Source organism: Alexandromys fortis, unplaced genomic scaffold (assembly GCF_014885135.2).
Source record: "Alexandromys fortis isolate MF-2015 unplaced genomic scaffold, M_Fortis_MF-2015_v1.1 scaffold_225, whole genome shotgun sequence".
NCBI lineage: Eukaryota > Metazoa > Chordata > Mammalia > Rodentia > Cricetidae > Alexandromys > Alexandromys fortis.
In genome coordinates, this window is record NW_026068119.1 from 696,637 (window position 1) to 716,161 (window position 19,525).

Here is a 19,525-nt window from a genome sequence, read left to right on the forward strand (position 1 = left end):
ATACTTACTCCCTTGATTCTTGGTCTCTACTCACTCCCAGTACCGAAGCCCTTCTCTAAGATGCTGCTAGGTGCTAAAAGACCCTTGAAGAAAAGGTCTGGAGGCTAGTTAGATGTTGATTTACACCAACAGTGCCCCCTACTAAGGGAAACCAGGCACCCATGACCTTATTTGTTAAAGCAACCCACCTTGCCTGGTTTTCATTCTCTCTGAGCCTTAACTAATCCTCAGAAGTCCTTCATTCACCCAGGGCCTGGACAGGGCAGCATTCAGGAATCAGGCACATAAGAAATAGCTACTGAACTGGCCTTCAAATGTTCTCAAGTCCTAACTCCAGGAATCTGAATGGTGCCTCCATTCAGTCCCTTTGCATAAAAATGAGTGAAAAGCAAAACAGAAAACTTGAGTGATTGCCCTGGTTCTGAGGATACTTGTTTGGCATCTGAAGCCATGAGTAAAGTTGCTTTTTGTATTGTTTGCTCCTGTTCTCCTCCCACTTTTTCTGAGACAGGGTCTTACTTACAGCCCTGGCTGTCCTAGAACTCAGTATGTAGAACAGGCTGGCTTTGAACTCACAGGAATTAGCCTGAGTCTGCCACCTGAATGCTAGGATTAAAGGCATGTGCCAGCACGCCTGGCCTGTTCCTTTCTGACTTTAAAAAATATTATTAGATTTATATTAATTTAATTTCATGTGTTTTGCTTTTATGTGTGCATGTACGTGCAATTTGTGTGCGTGTGCTTGGTATCCATAGAGACCAGAAGAAGGTTTCAGATCCTAAATACTGGAATTACAGATGATTGTGAACCTCCATGTGAGTGCTGAGAATTGAACTTGCATCCTCTGTAACATGCTCTTAACCACTGAACCTTCTCCTCAGCTCCCTTCTTGAGCTTTTTTAGACAAGGTCTCATTCAGTTGCTCTAGTCAGACTGGAACTTGCTAGGTAGACCAGGTTGGCCTTGAATTCATGAGATCTGCTTGCTTCTGACTCCCAGTGCTGAGACTAAAGGCATGCACCACCACCTCACCTGGCTAGCTCCTGCTTTAAGAATCCAAAAGCCTGCTGGGGAAGGTGAGAGTTTTGGCTCAGAGGTAAACCAGGGTTGCACAGTGACTTCCAGGCCAGCCTAAGCTACAGAGTGAGACCCTGTCTTAAAAATCAGATAAGCTGGGCAAGGTGATGCTCACCTAGAGGCAGAGATCAAGACTACATATGGAGACTCTGTCAAAACAAACAAAAACAAAACCCAACAAGACAGGCAATGGCGATGGTTCCAAGTGGTTAAGAGCTCTTCCAGAGGGCAGAGTTCTTAGAATCCAAAGGCAGCTCACAACTTCGTAATACTTCATTCACTTCTAGAGGATCTAATGCCCACTTCTGTACTCTGAGGGAACCCGCACACACACATGTAGACACAAAAGGAGAACTAGATATTTTTGTTTTGTTTTCAAGACAGGGTTTCTCTGTGTAGCTTTTAAGTCTGTCCTAGAACCTGCTCTGTAGACCAGGGTGGCCTGCCTCTGTTTCCCGAGGGCTGGAATTAAAGGCATCTGCCACCACTGCCCAGAGAACTAAATTTTTAAAAGGAGCTAGATTTACAGGATTATTTATGACAGGGTCTCACTATGCAGGACAGTCAGGCATCCAACTGTTTTATATTCAACATGACATCATAATGGTTAATATATTTGACTTTATGCACTTATCAGAATCAATAGAAAAATTAAAATTAAAACAGCCAGAGCTGCCAGAACCACCTGGCACATGCCTTTAATCCCAGCGCTCAGGTCCAGAGTGAGTTCCAGGACAGCCAGGGCTACATAGAGAAACCCTGCCTCAGAAAAACAAAACTAAAAACAAGAAAATGAGAGCGAGGAGAGAGTGCGCAAGGGATGGAGGAAGAGAGAACCCTGTCTCAAAAAACAACAAAACCACAAAGAAACCCAACAACCCCCCCCCCCCCCCCGAAAAAAAAAACACAGAGCTACAGAGCTGCCTGCCTCTGTCTCCGGAGTACTGCTAGACCTTTTTATTTTTCAGGATTTTTATCTTACGTGCACTGAAATTTTGCCTGCATATATATCTGTGTGCGTGAGGATGTCGGATCCCCTGGAATTGCCTGCATATATATCTGTGTGCGTGAGGATGTCAGATCCCCTGGAATTGGAGTTACAATTATGAGCTGCCATGTGAGTGCTGGTAATCGAACCTGGGTTATCTGGAAGAGCAACAAGTGCTCTTAACCACTGAGCCATCTCTCCAGTTCCGCAAGACCTTTTTAAAGTCGTGGAAGAATGTACACTTGGTCCTGATCACATGACTGATGTGATCAGACTGGTTGGCTACTCTGGACAGAGGGAGATGAGACAACGGGGGCTCCGGAGAGAAAAAAATATTAGGCAGTGAGGGTACATCCTGGAGAAGCGTCCCTGGAGCCAACCCCAGACACCCTACAATCTACCTCCCAGCCTCAGCTCACAAGGCACTTAAACCGGCACTTTCAAGAGACAGATGCTGCTGAAGCAGGGGAAGTGCTAGGCCACCAGAGCCTAGTGGGCCTGCGGTTTCACCCCCCCCACACACACACACACTCCAGATTCTACCTCCACCCAGGAAACCTAACCGACTAGGGGCGGAGCGAACAGAAGAGCTTCAGCTGGCCACCAGTGACACCCAAGAGGGTGGGCCTCCGCAAGCGCCTTCGGAAAAAGCTCCGCGAGCTCCCTCTTGCCAACTATGGGGCGCAGGCGAGGCAGTGCGTACCTCCACCCGTTCTGCCAGGCGGCGTTTATTCTGGCGCTGTAGAACCAATCAGAGTCTGGGAACTAACAACGTCACCGGTTTGTGAACCGGAAGATAATGACGTCAGCACGCTAGGCGGGACGAGCCGTTGACTCGACTCGTACAAAGGGAAGTACGTATTTCTGGCCAATCAGAACGCAGTTTCGCTTGACGTAGCGAAGGGGCGGGGGAGCAGCACGCGCTGGCGTAATTTTCCAGCCGCTTTCTCGGTTTCTTTCTTTTTTTTTATTTTTTTATTTATTAAAGATTTCTGTCTCTTTCCCACCGCCGCCTCCCCTTTCCCTTCCCCTCCCCCAACCAAGTCCCCCTCCCTCGTCAGCCCAAAGAGCAATCAGGGTTCCCTGCCCTGTGGGAAGTCCAAGGACCACCCACCTCCATCCAGGTCTAGTAAGGTGAGCATCCAAACTGCCTAGGCTCCCACAAAACCAATACGGTGCAGTAGGATCAAAAACCCATTGCCATTGTTCTTGAGGTCTCAGTAGTCCTCATTGTCCGCTATGTTCAGCAAGACTGGTTTTAACCCAGGCTTTTTCAGACCCAGGCCAGCTGGCCTTGGTGAGTTCCCGATAGAACATCCCCATTGTCTCAGTGTGTGGGTGCACCCCTCGCGGTCCTGAGTTCCTTGCTCGTGCTCTCCCTCCTTCTGCTCCTGATTTGGACCTTGAGATTTCAGTCCGGTGCTCCAATGTGTCTCTATCTCCTTTCATCGCCTGATGAAGGTTAATATTCAGGAGGATGCCTATATCGCTTTCTCGGTTTCTAAAGGATAATTTCCACAACCAAAGAACTAAGGTCCAGAACAAATCATTCAACCTATCAATGGACCGCTGTATCACTTGCGGGAGCGGGGAAATTGTTAGTATAGTGACAGCTCAGATGTCAGGTGTAGAAGCCAGAAAGCACGTTTAGGAAAGAATGTTATGACAAAGCGTTTGAGAATCAGGTGAACTCACTTTTTGCTTTTTTAGCTTAAAAAAACAAAAATGTCGGGAGTGGTGGCTCACACCTGGAATCTCAGCACTTGGAACACTAAAACGAAAGGATTAGGATTTAGGCCAAACTTGGTTACACAGTAAATTCGTTCGCAGCCACCCTAAAATACTTGAGACCCCGTGAAAGAAAAGAGGGGAAGAGCAGGGCAGTGATGGTACACGGTTTTTCATCCCAGCACTCAGGAGGCAGAGGTAGGCAGATCTTTGAGTTTGAGGCCAGCCTAGGCTACAAAGGGAGTTCCAGGTCTATCAGAACTGTTACAGAGAAACTCTGTAAAAAAACAAAAGGGGGGGGGGTAAAAGAAAAAGACATGAGGGTTTATATTCAATACAAAACTATAATAAATTGCTGTATTTGACTTTTTTTGCAATTACCAGAAGTCACAGAAATGTTATAAGACATTGGGGTAACAGTGCACAGAACTGTCTCAGCATAGCAACAAAACAAATAACGGGGGACTGACCGGGATGGCTCACACTTGTAATCTCAGTACTTTGGAGCCCGAGGCAGGAGGATTACCACAAGTTTGAGGCAAGTTGGACTACATAAAGAGTTCCAAGCCAGTATTGGCTAAGGAGATCCTATGTTAAAAAAAAGGATGAATAAACGCTGGGCTGTGGTGGCACAAGCCTTTAATCCCAGCACTCAGGAGGCAGAGGCAGGAGTTTGAGAACTGGTCTACAGAACAGGTTGCAGAACAGCAAGGGTTACACAGAGAAACCCTGTTTCAAACTCACCCCCCCAAAAAAATTGCTATTTTGAATAAACAAAATAAAGGAAATAAACCTGATCATGGTGAATGTCAGTATGCAAAGAACACCTTGGAGGACCAGGCCTTTGAGGCCAACAGTTAGGGCTAGGAATGTGGTTCGGTTGCTAGAGTGCTTGCCTAACATCCAAGAGGTCCCGAGTTAGGTCTCCAGCACTGTATAAACTGGGTGTGGTGGCAACAAAGACCCAGCCTCTCTAAAGAAAAATGTATTAATGTGACTGAACTGACAGGACTTAATGACTGCTGGGACGGTATGGAGGAAAGAATCAGGGATAATGAAGAAGGAAAAGCCCAAGCAACGGGTAGCTAAATAGGCCAGGATCCAGCTAGGACATCTCCAGGTAAGTGAAAGACAAGCAGTTGGCGGTTGGGATTTACGAGGTATGAACTGGAGCTGCTGCAGGTGAGAGCAAGTATGGCTGGGGAAAGGGCTGAGAGCGGGACATAAGAGGACGAAGCAAAGAGTATCAAGGTGGGAAAAGTTGCCTCTGAAACGCGAGGCTCACTAGAAAACCCCAAGAAATCACTTACTCTAACCCTAGAAAATTAGGAAGGCAGTGAGGCCTGCTGGCCAGGAAGGTGGGTGACAGGAGAACAGGGCACCTAAGCCAGTGTATCTGTTGACCCAACTCAGTTACTGAAGGTGGCCACATTCTTCCAGTCTGTTTGACTTGTGAGTTCAGTAGGCTCTGTCTGGGTTGTTAAGATGATATCCTTGCCATCAAAGAGCTGGAAAGAAGCACAGCCCTAGTATGCACATTCACAAATTCCCCAAGGGTGACATTTATTGTAAAAGCACATGGGAGGAGGCTTGCACCAGGTGGGGCAGGCTCTAGGAGGCAGAGTCAGAGGCCTCTGAGCTGTCTTTGACATCTGTGCTCTCTGTGGTCTCGCTGACCTCGCTGAGGTCCTTGCTGTCCCCACCACTATCCTCAGCAGTCAGGCCCTTCTCCTCACGACAGGCCTCTCCCGAGCTCAGAAGCACGCTGCCTTTGCTCTCCACCTTGTTCTCCATGGCCGCCAGCACCATGTGCCTGCCCTTTTCCTTCAGCTCCAGATGCCGCCTCAGCTGCCGCCGGGAGCCCAGAGGGAAGCGGATGGAAAGAGACAGGGCCTAAGTCTCCAGACAGGAGACAAGAGGAGCCAGGCCCTGGGGCTGGCTGGGGGAAGGGACACAGTGAGAAGTGGTAGGGCCACGCAGGAAATAGGACTGGGTAGAGATGCAGTTCAATCCTAGCTCTCTGCTCCTAAGCCTGTTTGCTTATTTGTAAAATGACAAGGGTCCTGCTGCCCTCAAATGGACTTCTGGGGAGCTCTCAAGCACAGTATTGCCCCCATTAATTGCTCTATACCCAGGAGGCTTGGTCAGGGACCCTTTCTCCCCAGCCCAGTTTGGTCTTAGAACTGAGCAAGCTAGCCATGACTGCTCCTTACCCTAGTAGTCCCAATTCCTTTGCAGACAAAAAATCTCTTCCTACTGTCTCCTCTTCCATCAACCTCCGGGCTCCTTCCCTGAAGAGCATCCCATGGCCTCCTCTACAGTCAACCAAGGCCATGCCCCTACTTGTCAGTTTCCGAAGTGAGGGAAAGAGGGACTCTGACTCCTAGCTCCATAGCTACAAGGGCTGACACTCAACCTTGGCCTTGCCTCGAGCCACCAATGCCCCCCCTGACTCACAGGTCTTTCCCAAGTACTAAATCCCCTCTACTGCTGGAACTGCTGGCCTGTTTTGGCTGAACTCTTACCTCATCAGCCATCTGCGTAAGGTCCCGCTTCATTGCATATGCATCTTCTCCATCTGCATAGTATTTGGGCTCCACTTCACTGATTCTGAGGGTAGGATGGAGACACACACCTGGGGGCAAATTCTCTGGTTCTTAGGCTACTAGGGTGGGTGTATGGGGGGGGGTGTGTGAGTAAAGCAAAAGGCCAGCCTGAATGGATTATTTTTTTAGTTTTTCATTTGAATGAATTCTTTTCTAACAACCTGATGGCTTTCTCTGCTTTCCCCACTGAAGCCAAGCATCATAAGTAGCATCCAGGATACTTCCCATCCCTGGACTTGCCACTACTTTGTCCCTAGCTTCACTAGCAATGACTTGTGTCTTTCTGAGTTGAAGTCCTCAATTCTGCCTCCTCCTTCCTCTCTCTGATCTGCTTGCTTCCTGTCATTTACTGAACATACAGCTGGTTCCTCTGCTAGGAAAGAGAGACACTGTACCTGCATGTAGGTGGTCATCACAGACTTACTGCTGAAGGGAGATATGTGTGCACACTTGAGTAGCCCTGACAGTGGAAGGGAAGCCATTTGATGGCCTAAGACATGAAGTCAAGAGAATTGGTGTGTGTACACATGCTCATGTGTTCATGTGGAGGCTAGAGGTATATGTTGGGTATCTTCCTTAATTGCTTCCCACCTTATTTTTTTTTCAATATAGGATCTCTTTACTGAACCTGGACTGTTCCCATTCAGCTAGGCTGGTTGGTTAGTGTACCCAGGAATTATCTTGTCTTAACCTCTGATTCTCTTGTCTTAACCTCCTCAGCACTAGGATAACACTGTATGTGGCTTTTATACATGGGTGCCAGGGATCAAATTCAGGTTCTCATAACTAAGCTAACTCCTTAGCACCCCTATTTTGAGACAGGGTCTTGCTGTGTAGCTGAGACTGACCTGGAACTCCCTGTGCCAGGTTCCTAACCCACAGTCCCCCACCTTCTGAGTGCAGAGATTAATAGGCATGTACTACCACACCTAGCTGGGAATTGCTGACTTAAGAGTGTTAAGTAGTTCTCACCAGAGGTATCCTTAACTTGGTCAAAGAGCCCTCCATGAATCTGGGTACTGAACCCAGAAAAGCCTGAAGGCCACTGCCCTGATTCCAATGGTCTCATCTTCGCTTTACCCACTCAAAGCCTAGTGTGTGACTCAGTGGATCCTTCAATCAGTTTATCCCAGCCACTCTCTTCAATACTCATCTCATGAACATGAGCTGACATCAGTCATCAGAACATCCGGAGCTATCGGTCCCTCATTGCTTTTGCTCATGGCCCTTTTTCTCTGCCATCCCCTTTCATCTGCTCTCACCTGATGCTTCCTAGTACCAGTCACTTCTCTGCCTTTGCTCATGCCCTAGCCTATCTCTCTTTACTCCTAGACCAACACTAAGAAGCCTTGTGTGTTCTTTACCCCATTGCCTTTCACCAGCCTCAATAGTACCAAGCCATCTTTCCTCTACCCAGCAAGATGCGTTGGGCCCCTTCTCTCCCACACATACAGAAAGCAGGAGCCTTCTCGATGTTCGCTTGTCAGTCAACAGCCAGCCACTGAATATATAGAAGGCCTCCTAGAAATGTCTGGAGTCCTTCCACCCCTTTCTCAGTCCACCTCAACCAAATGGATGGATCATCCCACTTAAAAAAAAAATCTTGATCTACTTACTGAAAGTTGAGGGTGTTGGAATAGAGATGCAGGGCAGCCCGGTTACTGCAGGGGAATAAGGCACCACTGAACTTCACAAACTTGGCCAGGCATATTGGCCAGGTCCTGCCTTTCTTCCTGGTCCTCCTTCCCCACTAATGCTACCTCCCATCTTCTTCTGAAGGCAGTAAGCCCCAGTATCCCTACCAACTGGCTACCTCTTCCTCCCCACTCCCTAGTGTTGCCCTTTTCCCCAACTTGGCTTTCACCTCTTTCTGACATGCAGGGAGACATATTTGGCATTGAAGTTCTCTATCATGGCTCGAGAGGCCTGGTCCATCAGCTTCTGAGCCAGGCCAAGGCGCCGGTGGGAACGCTTCACAGCCTGAGAGAAGAAGGGTGGGTAGAGAGGGACCTTGGAGGCTGCGTTCAACTACCTCCAGTCCACCTCTGCCAAACCCTCACAGCTCTACTCACCAGTGAGGTGATATGTCCGTGGGGCACGTCATCTGGGTCCTCTTCCCTAGAGGAGAAAGTTAGAAAGGAGCCTGGTACAGGTGCAGTCTATCTGGGATACCTGTGCACAGCAAGCGTGCAATTTGTGGTGGATTCTACAGCACCCCAGATCCAGGTAGAGGAGAACTAGGAACTTCTCAGTCAGAATAAAGCCCCATGCTACACCCTCCAGATACGTACAGTGTTAACAGAGCATTGCCCTGAGATTGACCCCCCCCCCCAAAATGTCAGCTGCCAAGCCACAAGAAGAGTAGTGCTGGGGCTGGAGAAATGGTTCAGTGGTTAAGAGCACTGACTGCTCTTCTAGAGGACCCAGGTTCAATTCTCCAGCAACCACATGGCACCTCACAACTGTCTAACTTCTATTCCAGGGGATTCAGTGCCCTCATACAGACATACCTGCAGGCAAAACACCAATGTACATAAAATAAAAATAACTAAATTAAAAAAATCTTTAAAAAGAGAATAGTGCTGAATGCAACACTCTGAAAAGGCGACCCCACTGTTGGAGGTTGTGGGAAGATGGACTACTCTGAAGATGGACAGACACTCTTCAATTGTCCAACTCAGAGGGCATGCAACACAGACAGAAGCACAACAATGAAAACATGAATCTAAACAAAATATGGGCTGGTTTCTCACTTCTACTTAGTGTCCCATATATGGTAGTGAGAGAACAAATGTGGAGGAAGGGTGCGTGGAAATACTCTACCTTCTGCTCAATTTTTCTGTCAACTTAGAGCTACCCTACAAGCAACCTGTTAGTTAAAAAAACAAAATTTACAGCAAGCTGGGCATAGTTAATCTCAGCATTAAGGAGGCTCAGCATGAAGACTGCTAAAAGTTTGAGACTAATCTGGGCAAAAGAGTGGGAACCCCTCATTCACCAGACATGGTTGGGGTTGACTTCCCATTCCCTTCTCCAAAGCTTTTCCCCAGCCCCTCAACAGCCAGCCGTAGCATTAGACTCTTTTCTTCCTCCTTGGTGACTCACATTTTGGCCAAGACGTACCCCACAATCTTCCCATTCTCATCCTCAGCAATGTAAGAGAGCTGGAGACAGAGAGGAAAAGGAAGTCAGGCAGAGCAGGCAACAGGCTAGAGCTCACTACCAAACTCCTGCTGTGTGTAGGATAGTGGGAAGCTGCAATGCAAGGAGCCCAGTTTCCATACTCCACACGTGTGCCCTCTCTTGGAAGAGCACAGGCACAGGTGGGAATCCCATCTCCAACCGGTGTCTAGCTTACAGTTCCTACATACACCTTTTCATTTGCCAGGCTTCCCCATCAGCCAGGGCCTCCCTGTGCCAAGAGATACTGCCCACTGCTTTTAGCCTACTGGGATCTATGTTTCACTACTGTTGCCCCTTACAAAACACAAAAGCTGCCCACCTGGGGCCAAGAGAGGCCATGATAGAAATAGTACTTCATCTGGTAGTTCTCGGGCAGGCAGAGAAGGTTGCAGTGCTGCATGTTCATCAGGTCCTCGGGCTGTATAACAGCAGGACACGGTTAGTCCAAGACTGCAGTGACTAAGAGGGCCTCACACACGCGAGACTCCTGTTCTCTGATAATCTCTGGGCCTCCCTTTCCCCCGGGAAGGTCAGGGTTGTGATTGACTTTGCACAAGCCTGGTTTCTATGCGCCCTGCAAAAGATGCCAGTTTCAGGACTAAGCAGCAGCGCCTGGAGGTCGCGGAGCCCACTCTATGGAGCCTTGACATCAGGCAAACGAGGGAGACTATAATCGCGAGATGTCTAAAGCAGGTTGCAGCAGCCTGAAGGTCCAGCGGCCGCAGACGTGTAGGGCCACAGCTCCCAGATCCCTAGGTAGCATGCGCACGCGGTCACCCGGGAAGGTACCCATACGGTGGGGACAGGCTGGCTCCCCATCACCTCACCCTAGCATTGCGGATGTTCATCACGGCGGCGGAGCTCGCGGGTCCTTGTGGGTCGTGAACGCGCGCGCTCAGCGGCCACTCAGAAGCACCGCACGGACGACAGGGGCCGGGGCTGGGGCCAGGCTCCCGGGGGGGGCGGGGGCGGAAGGGGTGGGCCATGAGCCGCCTGCAGCGGAAATGCGCGGCTACGGGATCCGCCTCTAAACTGCAGTCAGTGAGCGCCCAGAGCCAATGGGCGCGGTAGAGGTGGCGCCTTTGGGTCCACGGCGAAGGCCCGCAAAGTGGGCAGCGTGGAAAGTAGCTGTACCCTCCCGCGGGGCCCACAGAGGTGCGCACACAAGCTGGTGGAACAGGGTCAGATTTATTTCGAGCCTCCGCAGATGGGGTCAGCGGGTGAGGACACGACGGAGGTGGGCCCGAGGCGGTGGATCAGGGCTTCCAGAATCTGCTCACACCTGGCCAGACACCGCGGCACGTGGAAGCAGCCTGTGAGGAGAATGGATGCCAGGGTTGGGAGAGCCCAGGCAGCTAGGTGTCACAAACCCTTGCAGCCTCGCCCCTCTCTCCGCTCACCTTTAAAAGGACCTCCCTTGATGTTGAGGGCCACCTTTCCCTCTCGGTTCAGATAGCCAAACCATTCTCCAAACTCAGGATCATGAAACTAGGATAAGGAAGGAGACAATGACAGCTAGTGTCTGGCAGGGCCCACCCGAATATCACTGGCTGAGGAAGGGGCCCTTGCTGCCCCTTTGCACTGCTACCAGCCGAGTTCAGACAGCATGATCTCAGAAGAAAGCTGAGGATGGTAGGCAGTAGGACTTCCCAGCTTGTGTAACCCAGTGGGATAAGGGGCTGCAGGCGGTGTGCTAAAACGCTGGGAGAACAGGCGTTGTGTGTTTGGAGTCCAAAAAACAGGCACATTTTTACCTCATCTAAGTTAAAAGAGAAAGGGAGAGAAAGAAACAAAGAATCCTGCCAGCAAAGTTTGCAACAAGTGACTTCCCTGGAGTTCATGTCCTCTACTTTACAGGCCTTTGGTCTAAAAAACCTTTAGATTATCAAGCAGAGACACATAACTCCTGTCCATCACATACTGAGGTTTTTATAGCAGGCTCTCAGACTTCCTTCTAACCCTGTGTGATGCCTTTACTCCCACCGGTCAGGAGGCTGACACATTGCTGTAAGTTTCAGGCCAACCTGGTCATCTGCCTACCTTCACCATGGGTTCTGAACATATTTCTCACTTCTGATGCTTCAGATATGGGGGATAGTAGCTGAGCTGGCTGGAGAGACACATTGTACCTGTCTCACTGAGGCTTTTCAGTTCCCAAAATGTAGCCCAGGTCCTTATCCTAAGCCCTTCCCATTTAGTTCTCACTGATAAAATAGTTAAGTAGAACCCCTACTTAGAAGGCATTCAAGTTTACTATCAAAATTCTCCTTTAAATTGTGACATATGAGTTGTGGATTTTAAGCTGTGTTCATGTCTATAATCCCAGGACACAGGAGGCTGAGGCAGAAATGCTTCAAGTTCAAGGCAGTACAGTCTGTCTCAGAAAGAGTGGTGGTAGTGTATTCAATGGAGGTATAAGCAGCCCTGTATCTAATCTTTGTAGCTTTTGACTAGTCTTGTCCTTGTTATGTATTTATTTTTGAGAAGGAGTCTCACCTTGTATTCCTGACTGTCCTGGAACTTTCTATGTGGCTCAGGTTGGCCTGGAATCCAACTGAAGTCTTCTTGCCTCTGCCCCCCCATTGCTGGAACTAAAGGCACGCAGGACCATAACTGGTCCATGCCCTTTCATTTCTAGTTTTTTTTTTTTTGAGACAGTATCTGTGTAGCCTTGGCAGTTCCTCAGACTCACAGAGATCCACCTGCCTCTGCTTCCCAAATGCTGGGATTAAAGGCGTGTGCCACCACCACCCAGCGCTCCGTGTTGATTATAAATTTTGCAATTCATTTTTTTTTTTTGTTCTCGTTTGAGACAGTAGCCCAGGAAGGGTTTGACTTCACAGACCTCCTGACTTGGCCTCCCAACTGCTAAGATTACAAGGATGCACACCACAATGGGCTCTTGGAATTGTTTAATGTTATCTCCACCTTGTTCAAGTTCATTCTTACTTCATTTTCTGGTTAAGATTGGTGGCTTTAGCTGGGCAGTGGTGGTGCACACCTTTGATCCCAGCACTTGGGAGGCAGAGGCAGGTGGATCTCTGTGAGTTCAAGGCCAGCCTGGTCTACAAAGCGAGTTCCAGGACAGCCAGCAATGTTATACAGAGAAACCCTATCTTGAAAAACCAAAAAAGAAAAAAAAAAAAGATCGATGACTTCTACTTCACTCCCTTAACATATATATTCAGTATTCAGGCAGAGATACAACGTAATGGCTCGTGTTTGGAATTAGCGCTGAGCACAATAAAACCATGCTGGATTTCAGTTACAGTTAGTACAAACCAGTCAGATGTAGTACACCCATCTCTATCTCAGCATTCAGGAGTCAAGGTGGAGGCAGGAAGGACAGAAGTACAAGGTCATCTTCAGCTGTTGTTATGTTTGTTTGAGGCAAGATTTCCAAATGTAGCTGGTTGGTCTTAAACTTACTATGTAGATCAGACTGAGCTCTTCTTTGCTGTGATCTTCTAGTTCCAGCCACCCAAGGCCTGGGATTACAGATATGAACCACCTTACCCAAGTCACCTACATTTTTTTATTGACAATGAGGTGTTTGTAACAGGCCAAATTTCTCTCTCTGAATGACAGCCTCAGAAACTCATCTGCTGGGCCAAGAGTCAGTAAAGTGCCTTGCAAACTAGCTTGGCAGTGGTGAGAACCTTTAATCTCAGCACTCAGAAGACAGAGGCAGGCGGTTCTCTCCCACCACTGGAGAGACAGACATAGGATGGTCCCAAGGGTTTGCCTGCTAGCCAACATAGCTAGTGAGTGACCCTGTCTCAACAAAAAGGTATGTAGTGACTGAGGACCACCTGATTTTGTCCTCCAACCTACCTATACTCTCTCTCTCATACATGCACACGTACACATGTGGGGAGGTAGTATTCAACTGGTGATCCAGCAGCCTGACATCCTAGCTGTTGGATTTCCTGTCAAGGCTCAGGCTGCTGGACCTGGCAGATCAAGGATGTTCCTGCCCTCCATTGCTTTGGATCCTTGCTCACAAGGTTTTCTCTGACCCTTCTATGAGAAAGTTCTGTATCATTTGCTGTCTACTTTGTTTCCCACAGCTTATTCTTCTCTACATTTGCTTGTTTACTTTAATCAAGTCTGATCACCCAGAAAGGTGAATTCCTTGAGGCAGGGTTTCTTGGTTTACCAAACAAAAGGCACTCTTGGAACTCTCAGAACAGCTGAGAACAGTACCTCATGAATGGGCCCTAGGAGGGGCTGAGGGAAAACCTACTGGACCCTCTTACACAGTCCCTGTTTTTCCCTCCTGCTGCCTCTTAGACCCTCCATATCTGTACTGGGCTTCTAAGAAACACTTAGATAGCACTTACATGGCTGAAGGTGTACTCAGCAACCTGGTTGAAGATTTGAAGCAAGGCAGGGTCCCCAGTGTCACTGAAAGCCATGAGGAAGGCAATCATGGCTTCACTGTGTGGCCACCAAAGCTTCATGTCCCATTCTAGCTAAGAACAGAGCAGAGATAGGCAGTTGAGGTCCCCTTAAGGACACTTCCATCCGATGTTCTGGTTCAGGCTGACTGGCTCAGGACTTGGTTTTAAATCATAAGATATGGGGGATAGAGTTTGAATAGTCCTTAAGAAGAGGGATAGCTTTCTAAGCAGCTCCTTAAAAAGAAAAGTACTGGGGCAGACTCCCTTTAGCTCTTAAATCAGAATGCTGTCTTGCCACATCATTTTTAAGCCTCTTCGACACTGCTGCTACCCATGGCTGGTATAGTACCCTCTGTAGACCTCCAGCAGGATCAGGACACAACTAATGAGAAGAGCAATTTCACTTCTGTCTGCCACCAAGTGAGAAAGTGTGAACCACCTAAGAGCCCTTCCAGCCACTGGCACCAGACAAAGGAGATATGTGTCTTGGCACCAGCATTTGCACATACTCTTCTTAACTGGACTCTAGGTTCAAATTTTTGTTGTTGTTAGTTAGTTTTTTTGGAGACAGGGTCTCTCTGTGTTGTCTTGGGTGTCCTGGAACTCACTCTGTAGACAAGGTTGGCCTCAAGCTCACAGAGATCCTTTTGCCTCTTTCCTCCAAGTGCTAGGATTAAAGGCGTGTGCTACCATGCCAGGCTCTGAGTTCCCCTACTATGTGCCAGGTTTCAAGCAAGTTGCTCTGGGCATTCTCACCTGGGTGGGGCAGAGCCCATCAACATCCTGGAAGTAGAAGAGTCCTCCGTGCTCAGGGTCCCATCCAGAGTGGAAAGGCAACAAGAGAAACTTGTCAATGATGTGCATTTGAAGTTTGGCATCACCTTTTCTGTGGGCATACTGGAGCAGGAACCAGCCAGCTTCTATTGCATGGCCTAGTAAGGGTTTAAAGAAAGTAAGGAAACACCTTAAATCCCAGCACTCGGGAGGCAGAGGCAGGCAGATCTCTGTGAGTTCAAGGCCAGCCTGGTCTACAAGAGCTAGTTCCAGGACGTGCACCAAAAACTACAGAGAAACCCTGTCTCAAAAAACAACCAAAAAAAAAAAAAAAAGTAAGGCAGGAATCAGAATTTCCCTCCCAAGCATCTGAGGGCTTGAGTTCCTGGAACCTCCCTTCCTCAAGTATTAAAGATGTTTGAACTCTGTCACAACCCTTTTTCCTGGACTCCATTCCCTGCAAAAAAAAAAATTTAAAAATATATATATGCCTCCCCCAATAGATACTTAAGCTCCTGCAGCCAATGCCCAGTCCTGTGCAGACTATCTCTTTCCTGTCTGGTCCTTGGTGGAGGGAGGAGGGCAGCCCCCTCCCATATGAGGCCAAATTGAAAGCTGAGTTCTTTTTCTGGGTGGGCCAGCACACATCTTCACCTGGGTTCTGATGTCTTCCAAGGCAACCAGGGAGTTCTTTACCATCCTCTGATATATTCTCTAACACAGCTTTTCCATCCCTCTGTCAGGAAAGGGGCAAAAGAGAGATGTTTCCAGTTCCCTGTCATCCAACCAGAAAGATCTAACTTCAAAAATCCCTCCGCAGGACATGGTGGCCCATACCTTTAATCCCAACTCTGGGGAGACAGGCAGATCTCTGTGAGTTCAAGGCTACCCTGGTCTATATAGTGAGTTCCAGGACAGCCAGGACTGTTACACAGAGAAACCCTGTCCCAAAAAAAAAAAAAAAAAAAAAAAAAAAAAAAAAAAAAAAAAGAAAGAAAGAAAAAAGAAAATCCCTTTTTTTCTCTACCCTTGGTACCAGCCATCCACTTATTCAGTAGGACCAAAGGGGGTGTCTTTTGGTTTTGGTTTTTCAAGACAGGGTTTCTCTGTGTGACAGCCCTAGCTGTCCTGGAACTCACAGAGATCCACCTGCCTCTGCCTCCAAAGTGCTGGGATTAAAGGCGTGCGCCACCATCACTGGACAGTCGTAAGTTTTGAAACAGTCTTGGAAGGGCCCAGGCTGGTCTCAAACTCTACACCTGCAAGCCTGACCTTGAACTCTAGATTACCCTGCTTCAACCTCTGGTGTTCTGGAATAACAGAAGAACATTTTTGGAATGGCTGATTGTCTCTCAGGGATCTGTAGGTTCTGATCCTTCCTTTAGGTCAGGATCTCAGGTAGGAGAGAGTAAAAACACTGAATGAAGAGGCAAGATAGATTTGGGTGCCCAGAGGCTAAGGAGGGCATAGAGTAGATCGAGGTCTCAGGATTCGCCTGGGGCTCTGGCCTCTTCTTAGTACTTTAGGACCCACCCATCTCTGTCCTAGCAAGCCAGGCTCTACCTTCCTGAGGGCCCTGGACTGTATTTCAAAAGAATGTTCTTCCTTAGATCCAATCCACCTGTCTAGAAAGCTGAAGAACATATTTCAGGTGGAGGGGCCCTTGTATAATGGGAGGATAAGGTTCACTCTGCCACTCTCTCTGTGCCTACCTGGATGTGCTGCAGAATCCTGTGGGCACACCAGTCCCCTAGTTCTGCGTACTTGCTGGTCAGTGCCTCATCTTCCTCCCCAAGCTGCTCCACCAGGCTGAGCAGCATCATAGGCACCGCCATGGGCTCTGTGGCTGGGGTCCCCGAGAGCTGAGGCCGGCCTAGCCCAGTGGGGTCCACCCGCACCCAGTGGATGATCTGGTCCATCATCTCCACAGCTTCATTCTGAGGGGAGAACAGATAGAAGCTACAATCCCATCTGTCTCCCCTAGGAAGGACCCAGTACTCAGCTTGTTCTCCAAGGACACCTGCTCCTTCTACAGCTCTCCAGGGCCAGCCCACAGCCAGGCACCAGAGGCCAAGCACATTCACCCAACACGGCTTGGGGGGCTCTGGGATTCAGGTCACTTTCAGGCAGTAGAGCCCAGGAAGGAAGGAAGGAGAGAACCTCTTCTACTTGGATACAGGGCACGGACAGATCCGTTTGCCTAGGGTCCCTATGGTGATATAGGAATTGAGAGAGAGCTGAGGAGAGAAGGTGGTCACAAAATGGTAGGACAGGAATGAATGGGAGTTGTGGCAGACTCCCAGGCCTGTGAGAGTGCACTCACATCCACAGCCTGTAGCCATCCCTCCCACATACCTGATAACGTGTTTCCCCTGTTACTTTCCAAAGCTCATTCATGGCCATGGTGTAAAAACACTCGCTGAAAATGGTCCGCTGCACCTTGACTGGACGGCCATCCCGAGTCAACACAAAGGCACATTTCTTGCCAGGCGGTGCCACCCGGGCATAATGCAGCAAAAACTCACCACCTAGGGTTAGGGAGAATGCATGCTAGGTGAGGGCTGAGAATATACTGCCTCTTGAAACATGCCCAGTCCCTTCCCTTTTTTAGACCCTTTTAGATCCACTGAATAAATGACTCACTTGAAGCTCCTGAGGAGATGGGGGTAGGAGAGAGTACCTGCTTTTGCTGCATCCAGAAGCTCAGCACGGTGGAAGCGCTCAAAAAGGCGGTACAAGCGACAATACATCCATACCTGTGAGGGAATACAGTTTAAAGAGAGGCAGCTGGGGTAAGGGAAATCCTAAGTATCCCTGGGTATCTCCAATTGTTGTGTGACAGTCTTAAGTGTAAAAACTGACCTGCCTCCCCTGTAGCCAGACATATTTGAGGTGATCATAGACCTGCCCATTGCGGCCAAGACATGTGAAGAAGCCCCTGTGAGACATGTATTATTATTAGAAAAAGAGGGAAGGAGACTCGCACCCTTCTTCATAACTTCACTACTCTCATGAAGCCAGTAGATCTGTGAAACTTCAGAACGAATTAGGGGTTTCAGAGGGGCAAAAGCCCTGGGACAATCAGTGAGGGGTAGCTAACCCGTGTTCCTCGTCATGGGAGTGCTGTAGCCAGAAAGCGACCACAGTGTCGAGCTCCTGTCCCACTCGTTCCTTCCAGACCTGCAGTGCCTCCCGTTCCTTCTCCATGTCCTGTGAAGTGATTCAGGTCAGGGCATGGAGACAGAGTTCTTCACAGCGACTTCCTGAAACAGCTCAAGTGGGCCCCAGAGCTGTTTGCTCGCACCCCACCCCCCTTAGGTCCTTGAGTCAAGGATCCCTCTTGCCTCTGTGGGCTTCTGATCCCACCGTTGCCTGGGACCTTCCAGAACAGCACCTCTCCCGCCAAGGATACGTCTGACTCGTAACGCTCGGTCCATATATTCGCTTTCCTCCAGGAAACGGGAGTTGGTTGCAATCCCGTGACAATCACTCAGCTGACCGAGCAGTGCCCCACCCACCTGATCCTCCTCTGGGTTCAAAGGGCCCAGAGGTAGGGGCGGGACAGTGGGCGGGGTTTCCCCGCCCCCTGCCCATCTAGGCTCGGGCTGAGCACCCTTGATCTAGATCACCCTGGTGGGAATTGGATGAGGAGTCTTGTCCCATTGGGAGAGAGTAGGAAGGAGAACGACTTGGGCCTGGCAACTGAGGCTGGTGATCCCAACAGATGTGTGAGGTTGGGGTTCTCCTGGAAATGCCTGAATCCTGAGACCCTATGACCCCCATATAGTGGGCAAGTCATATTTGCCAATTTGGTCCTTTAGCTGCTTCAGCTGTCAGTATCCAGTAGTTTACAATCATTGGCCCTGATTGGTCAGTTCCTGGATACTTCATCCCAAAAGATGCTTCTGAGAAAACAGTGGGTAATCATGCAGAGCAGAGTGGGAACCTTCCAGATCTCCGGACCTTCTACTACTCAGTATAGGTTGGCTCTGAGACAGGCTGGTTGATCTGTTCCATCCATCCATCCATTCTTTTTTTTTTTTTTTTTTTTTTAGATTTATGTATACAATAGTCCTCCTGCATGTATACCTCTATGCCAGAAGAGGGCACCAGACCTCATTACAGATGAGCTATCCCTCCAGCCCCTCCACCCATTCTTGTTACCCATTGGGCAACCTCATTATCAGCAGAATTCTGTGAAGGAAGAGTTTCAGTCAGAAAGCCTGAGGTAGTTGGGGAGCTTGAACATGTTCTGAATCTTATTATTATTGCCTATATGTGTGTCTGCGCACCACATGCTCTTAATATCCTCTGGGGCTAGAGTTACAGTTGGTTGTGAGTTTTCATGTAGGCTTTGGGAACTGATCCTGGGCCCTCTGGAAACGTCAGTGTACTTAACTGCTAAGTCATCACTCCAGTTTCTAGAACATGCCCTTAAGGATGGACAGCAATCCAAGAGTGTAAAGTAACTAGACCTGCTGCCTCATCAATGCTGCTCTAGGAGTTGGTTAGTAAAAAGAATCCAATCCCTGGATATGATTATGTTCTTGTGCCACCCACATCCCAGCTGTGTGCAGACCTTTGATTTCATAAAGACTATGGCTGCTGGCTAGCTCTGCAGGTTGGAGTGGCTTTAGCCTGAAACACTTCACCTTTGTTGTGCTTGGAGTAAGCCTTGTTCCCATCTGTTAGGTGTCTACTTCAGCTGCTGTGTGCATTATCTACTCTCATCTTAGCTTATACCCAGGGGACCCTGGATCTGTGTA

The 19,525-nt window shown here is 48.8% G+C and overlaps 2 protein-coding genes across 9 annotated transcripts; both read right to left on the reverse strand.

Moving 5' to 3' along the window:
* Window positions 1-5,327: 5,327 nt before the first annotated feature.
* Window positions 5,328-10,569, reverse strand: Naa10 (N-alpha-acetyltransferase 10, NatA catalytic subunit). Of its 3 annotated transcripts, none has more exons than XM_050125009.1 (8): window positions 10,410-10,569; window positions 9,902-10,000; window positions 9,505-9,563; window positions 8,472-8,517; window positions 8,264-8,379; window positions 8,016-8,060; window positions 6,319-6,403; window positions 5,328-5,641 (listed from the first exon to the last, which is right to left on the reverse strand). In XM_050125009.1, the coding sequence occupies exons 1-8, from the start codon at window positions 10,566-10,568 to the stop codon at window positions 5,405-5,407; spliced, it is 846 nt and encodes a 281-aa protein (XP_049980966.1). In that variant the 5' UTR covers window position 10,569; the 3' UTR covers window positions 5,328-5,404. The 3 variants fall into 3 exon arrangements, with proteins under 3 accessions (XP_049980966.1, XP_049980968.1, XP_049980969.1); XM_050125011.1 differs by having other exon boundaries at window positions 5,328-5,732; XM_050125012.1 differs by having other exon boundaries at window positions 5,552-5,728.
* Window positions 10,570-10,754: 185 nt separating this feature from the next.
* Window positions 10,755-18,268, reverse strand: Renbp (renin binding protein). Of its 6 annotated transcripts, none has more exons than XM_050125003.1 (11): window positions 18,104-18,268; window positions 17,860-17,969; window positions 17,622-17,697; window positions 17,440-17,515; window positions 17,115-17,287; window positions 16,472-16,696; window positions 15,414-15,495; window positions 14,742-14,917; window positions 13,926-14,057; window positions 10,983-11,070; window positions 10,755-10,895 (listed from the first exon to the last, which is right to left on the reverse strand). In XM_050125003.1, exons 1-11 carry the CDS (start codon window positions 18,194-18,196, stop codon window positions 10,771-10,773), a joined length of 1,356 nt encoding a protein of 451 aa, XP_049980960.1. In that variant the 5' UTR covers window positions 18,197-18,268; the 3' UTR covers window positions 10,755-10,770. The 6 variants fall into 6 exon arrangements, with proteins under 6 accessions (XP_049980960.1, XP_049980961.1, XP_049980962.1 ...); XM_050125004.1 differs by having other exon boundaries at window positions 18,154-18,247; XM_050125005.1 differs by lacking the exon at window positions 13,926-14,057.
* Between the last annotated feature and the right edge of the window lie 1,257 nt (window positions 18,269-19,525).

Bases quoted from the DNA above. Each gene is read 5' to 3' on its own strand.
- Naa10 (XM_050125009.1), bottom strand. From the start codon at position 10,568: ATGGCCCACCCCTTCCGCCCCCGCCCCCCCCGGGAGCCTGGCCCCAGC. The intron at 8,380-8,471 runs GTGAGTAGAGCT...TTCTTCTCTCAG, and splicing joins ACGGACATATCACCTCACTG to GCTGTGAAGCGTTCCCACCG. The intron at 6,404-8,015 runs GTAAGTAGATCA...TCCTACCCTCAG, and splicing joins TCCAACACCCTCAACTTTCA to AATCAGTGAAGTGGAGCCCA.
- Renbp (XM_050125003.1), bottom strand. From the start codon at position 18,196: ATGGACCGAGCGTTACGAGTCAGACGTATCCTTGGCGGGAGAGGTGCT. The intron at 15,496-16,471 runs GTAGGCACAGAG...CTTTCCTGACAG, and splicing joins GGATTCTGCAGCACATCCAG to AGGGATGGAAAAGCTGTGTT. The intron at 14,058-14,741 runs GTGAGAATGCCC...CTCTGTTCTTAG, and splicing joins ATGGGCTCTGCCCCACCCAG to CTAGAATGGGACATGAAGCT.